At 44.7% G+C, this 6,000-nt stretch overlaps 1 protein-coding gene across 2 annotated transcripts in view; it reads right to left on the bottom strand.

Moving 5' to 3' along the window:
* Window positions 1–5,746: 5,746 nt before the first annotated feature.
* Window positions 5,747–6,000, bottom strand: part of LOC119646437 (probable trehalose-phosphate phosphatase 2) — a 43,526-nt gene continuing 43,272 nt past the window's right edge. For both annotated transcript variants that reach the window (XM_038046888.1, XM_038046889.1), the window contains exon 6: window positions 5,747–5,924. In XM_038046888.1, coding sequence (XP_037902816.1) covers window positions 5,793–5,924 — 132 coding nt within the window. In that variant the 3' untranslated portion in view covers window positions 5,747–5,792. The remainder of the gene's footprint in view (window positions 5,925–6,000) is intronic.

Below are 6,000 nucleotides of genomic sequence, written 5' to 3'. Positions count from 1 at the left end.
GAGAAGTGTAAGCACGTGTCAACTCGGGAACCGATATAAATTCGTCTTCCGATATATATAATATGATTCCCCGTGAAATACCTCCGGCATTGTGTGGCTTATTCGAAAATCTCATCAAGAAATATGGGTCAATGTTAATTCTTGATCTTTTTCCAATAAGCTTTCCATTCCAATAAAACGTTCAAAATTAATTATTCGCAGTTAATATTTTAGCATTTCTTCTCTTGCGAACTGGAAATAACTCCTACAATTCTGTTAAATTAGATTGCTTCCTCTACGCTTCGATCTACAATATTTTGACTTTAAAACAGGCTGCATGTTCCTATATTTTATTGATTTCACAGGTGTTCGGTGAGCAATCCAAATCTTTTAATGGTCGTCTAGGTAGATACGTGAAATTATACTTCATATTTTGCTAGCCAACTGGCAAGATTCCCACTATTAATTCACAAATATCTGCTGTAATTTGATGCATTATGTTATGGCTCTGCAGTAAATAATAAAATGTTGAATTGAGATCGCTGAAAGATACTTTCCAAGTTCAACTTCAGTGGAGCAGATCATGAGCATTAAATTGAGGATTAGTATTATATTTAGATATGGTGAACGCGTACATGGAAGTAAGGAGGAGGGATATTAATATTCGTAATAATAAAAATGTTCAAAAATGCCTTCCTCCAGGTTGAAACATGAATCGATTTAATGCAAGCCAATTGCCAATTTGTTTTCTTAATATTTATCTGCCATAGACGTTCCCAAGCCCGTTTAAGAGAAGGGTATGGACTAGTCACTATAGCTTAGATGCAAAGGAATTGCAAAGGAATAGAAGACTATACTGGCCTTCTTAACCCGCCGTTCTATTATATGTTCAATTACCAATTTAGTTTTGGATTCTGAATTACACTTAAATACTTTACATTGAAGGGAAGAACCAATCTTTGTTCATTCAGCCGCGGTAGGTGGAATTATGGCGAGTTCGCATCTTGCAGCCCACAGGCACACCTTTCGCACGGGTTCTTCCAAGATGTCACTCATAATGGAGGGGAATGCTCCTGACACCCATATCATCAAGTCGTTGGCATACACCACCTTGAACCCCCTGCTGTCCAGTATTCGCAAAATTTCGTCCATTACAGAGCACTGGAGAGATGGCGCGACCCTGAGGCTTGCCTCTGTTCAGAACTCTCGTCGTTCTCCCAGATTCGACTGGATTATCCTAGTTCTTAGCATGGATATAATCCAATGCATAAGATAGCCCTGCAATCCAATACTGGTCAAGGCTTCCTTGATCGTGATGAAATTAACGTTTTTGAATACTCCCTCTTTATCGAAGAAGGCAGCTGGGGTATACTGCTTGTACTGCAGTGACCCCTCAACCGAGCCTTACTTCGTGGATAGCAGTTTCTGTGGATTTGCCTTTGAGGTAGCCATGCTGCGATTTAGATAAAGGTGTTCTCTCCATAATCGCCCTTAAGTGGACGTGCAGCATGCGTTCTAGGGTTTTCAACACGAAAGAGGTGAGGCTGATCTGTCGAAAGTCTTTCGCGGACTCATGACCGCGCCTGCCCGTATTCGATATAAAAACCACCCGCGCTCGTCTCTGAGACTGTGACACGTATCCTAAAGAGATACAGCTCCGGTAAATTTCGATAAGCCATGACACAACCTTTTCCTGGCGCTTCTGTAGCATGACTGGTATTATGCCATCTGGGCCTGGAGATTTATATGTGGAGAAGCTGTTTATAGCCCAGCCTATCTCATCCTCAGTAATTACCGATTTGACAGTCTCGCACGGCTGAGGTGGCTGCAACCCTTCCAAGCAAGGCTCTGACTCACAGTCCTCCTCGCTGGCGGGAAGTGCGTCTAACCCAGCGAATTCCTCCCAGATGCCCTCCGACTTTTTAAGAAAATTCGTCTGTCATGCCAATCTTGCCAATTTGGGCACCGGAGAGTTTGGTTTTGATTACTTGACCAAGCTTTCCTCAGTTGATCCCCTTGGGGTATCTGAAGGGTTTGCAGACTTCTGCGGCATAGTATCCAACTGTAATGAAATGTTGTAGTTCTTCTGGCGGAGCTGATCCGTCTTGAGTCATGTAAGCCGAGGAAATATACACATTCTCTTCCCACGCCTGCTCCAGTTTGACAATGACCAATGGAACTCAGTTCCAGACACAGAAAAGGGTGCGGAATCTGCCACGCGAGGATACATGGTCTAGGTCTGTCCTGGTCATCGTCTCCTGTGCTGTGGAATAAATTATAATATTTGCTTTGGAGCCCTTTGATGGTTTGGTCGCCTCCGACCCAAGGCTTCGGTATTGGGGCGATGTCGATGTCGCTCTCTAGGAGGAAGACAAGCAGTTTAGCCAAGGCGCACCTTGTACTGCGTTACCCTTAGCATGATCTGCTTGCGTGTGGGATGTCAGTCCCCGATCGTCGATCCTTATCTGCTCCAACAGCTCATTGGTGGCATCGATTGGATCTAGATCGTCGTCCGGTTTTGTAGAGCGGAACACTTTCACCTTTGCGTTCCTCATTCCGAACCGGACCTTTTAATCTACCTGTCCAAGGATTTTAGGCATTCTCCGTTTATACGGAGCAGAAAATATTGGCTATTTGCCTGGGGTTCCTCCTCCTTGATAACTGCTTCGTTATCTATGAGAATTCTGAGGTTTTGAAGGCGCAGGGATTAGACAAACTTGTCGGATCTTCGGCAACTACATACAAATCAGCGGTGTCCTGGGAATCTCTTCACAGGGGATAACTTTGAGCTTTATCCCCTTCCATACGTCACTGATCTTAGCGACGCACGAACTGAGAGCTATAACGTGAAACCCACGGACCACCTGAGAAAAATCAAAACAGGAAATGGATGGTCCAGGAGATGTTCAATGAGGCTGGCCTCAACACTGGTAAACACCTTCGACGCTAGTTTAACGCCACCATCACCACACGTAAGTGGTTCCTGGCTACGTCGCTGAAGAGTTTCGCAGTTCGAGGCCCATCGACTGCCTATTGCGGCTTACTTTTCTCCAGATGTTGCTTAGCGTCCGAGCTCTTGCCCAGCTTGTGATCTAGTTCAACCTCAGCTTAAGACCGATTGCGTTTGAGAGCGGTGGGTTTCGTCTTTTGTTCGTTTGCCAGGCGTTTGTTGTTATAACCCTCAACGATCGCCTGGTATTTAGCGAGGTCCTTCGAGGGTTTCGGGTTCGGAGTACTATATCTGGTATTCGCTATACTCAGCTTCTTGGCAGTGGATTCCAGGCTAAAAACACTATTTCGTCTGCCGCCTCGCTCCGGTCGGTCCTTGCGGTTGGTTTCAGCACAGCGGTGCTACGGCTGGCACCGAGTGTACTGTTCTCGACAGCTGCCGTCTCCTGGCTGGATGTTTGTAATTCGTCCTCCAGTGATGTATCTGGCATAACCGCCTTTTCTTCTCTAGTCGGTTTGTTTGTTTTCTGATAAATGAGTCCATGTCTTAGTCCCACGAGCAGTCCAGGAAGAACGTCCACCCTGGCGAGTTCGGTCACCAGGGTGGATTCTGGAATATATGAATGCTTCTTGTCGACGGTATTGAGGCTTTTAGGTATATAACCTAGACAAGCGAGGTAAGATGGAACTGTAGGGAGTACTTCTCTCTTTTTTGCGTCACTATCGCTGTTACATTTTCACATATCTACCGGAAGTAAGCGTGATCTCGGTGTCGGATTATTCAGTTAGGTATGCACTATGCGCGCGTCATGTTCTGAAAATGGGTAACTACGATATCCTGGTCCAGGGCGAGGAAGATTTCAATATTGGGGAGATCATCTCGGCCTTCAATGCTCAAGTGAGGCAAGACCGCTGAGTTTGACGTCCCCCTGCGAAACTGTTCATTGTGCGTTTGACTGCCTTTGCAGAGCTCCTTCTTCCACTCATCCGTTAATTTCGCCCAATTGAGAGGTTTCCCTGTGAGTGGAGGAAGAGTTAATCATCAAGGTTCCGAAGAAGGAGCTCGTCTTGAGTGCGATCGATTGGCGAGAATTTTTGTGCTTTTCGCTATTGTGGAGATATTAGCTAAAGTCATCCTGAAACACATCAAGTTAATCTCGAAAGCTTGATAGGCAGTTGGCAAGTTGGTTCCTGCTCTACATCCTCTTTTGCCGCCCATATTAAAATCCCCTGGATCATTGTGAAGCAGTGAACAGCCCTTTTTTCAAATGAACCTTCAACTTCGCTGGCCTTGCTGCCAGTAGATACGAAGAGGGTTTGTCATGCTGCAGGTTAATTTGACTAACTATTATGCTTGTAAACATGAATGTAATCTAATATGAATACCGCTGCTTACCGAAAAATCTGTTGCGTTCATGGCGGATCTAAAGGCGTTATCAGCTTGTCTTCACTTTCCGCCGAAAGTTCCGCTTTCTTGCGTCTGATTTCTCTGGATATCGCCATACTTGTTGGTGTACCAACGCCCATGCCCTCATTCTGAAGAAACTTCGCCTTTTTTCGCAGTACCTTCCGTCGTCGTCCACTGGGAGTAGTCGAAGTTTCACGGTGTCCAGGTTGTATGGATCTGTTTTTCACATAACGGAATTATACCAGTTGCGTCAACATCACCAACTTCCCGTTCTTCCGCTTTTCCCGGTAGAGGCGGAGGAGAAGGTTTTGACAGGCAAGTCTGTAGTCCCTCCTCCATTGCAGCTGAAGTTTCCTCTACTGAGCCTTCGTTTCCCGTCTTTTGGAAGAATTAGACAACAGTGTTTCCGACAGGCCGGCTGTAGTCGCATTTCCAGTTATTCTCATTAAGGTAGTTGTTTTACTATCCTTTCTGGCTGACTGCGCTGTGGAGTGCAGACACCGGGTGCAGGTATTTCACTGAAGTGGGGACCCTGTCCTCTAAAGATCGGGGAATCAGGAATTTGGTGAGGCCTCCAAAATCCGTGCCTCGGCCACAATCTAATTTCTCAAAGTCGGGGGTGGATTCGAAGTCTGTTACTTCTTTCCACTTGAGGAGTTAGAATCCTTTGTTTCCATTTTCATGAGCTTTCGGACACGCTGAGTGTAGTAGTAAACTACTACAAGCTCCGGAACCATGACTTCTTACGTTTTGGTAGAAATTCCATAAGCTAATAAGCAATACATATATGCTGGCCGACAAAGTAGACAGGAAGCACGGGAATTTCTTCCTAGTTTGGTCCTTTGGTACGGTTTGGTAAAAATCCTTCGTAGTCAAAAGGAAGGTTGGTCGACGACGTCAAGATTGTGGGGTATGTCATCTTCAAGGAAGCTATTACAAGGCCGGGGTACCATTTTTCATTAGCTTTACACACGAGAAAGACACAGCAGATGTGCAGGCTTTGCTCCTGATGTAGTCGAGAATGTCATCGGAATGGATAGGATATTCTAATCTGGATACGAAAAATTACCCTTGTGATGCAGGATTTGGCAGCACCGAGCCAGTGATATAAGTAGAAGGGGAGCTCGGAGTGATGGCAAGTGTAGCTTGAGGTGATGCGGTGGTTATCGTCAGTGGGACGTTGGAAAAGCAGGGCGTTGGAATCGGTTCAAAGTCCACATGGTGATCTGTGATGCTACGTGGCGCTACTACCGTAGGTCGCATTGATTCTGGGTGGACTTTGCTCGAAGAGATAATAAGATTGATATCAGCATATGAGATCTCACCTGAACCGTATAGAGCACGTACGCACTCAATAAATAGATTATTTGAACAAATATAAAACTTTATTGACTTCTAGAAATTAGCATATTTTTTTAATTTATCTTATATTGATCATAGCCTCTGAATTGATTATTTAATTGTACTGTTCCTCAATCCACTTGAGTAAAAGAGTCACTTCTTTTGTTGACGGTAACCGGAATTCGGCATTTGTTTGAATTTCTCCGTCTGTAGATACTCTAAATGATTTACCAACTCCTTTGCAAATCTGTAGAAAATTATTTAAACATTAATTTAATTTACTTAATTAGCTTAATTGGTGTCGTATTCGAGATTGTTAAGGA

The sequence above is a fragment of the Hermetia illucens genome, chromosome 1, assembly GCF_905115235.1.
Source record: "Hermetia illucens chromosome 1, iHerIll2.2.curated.20191125, whole genome shotgun sequence".
NCBI classification, from domain to species: domain Eukaryota; kingdom Metazoa; phylum Arthropoda; class Insecta; order Diptera; family Stratiomyidae; genus Hermetia; species Hermetia illucens.
The sequence above is the reverse complement of the archived record's forward strand: the minus strand, read 5'-3'. Positions and strand labels throughout refer to the sequence as shown.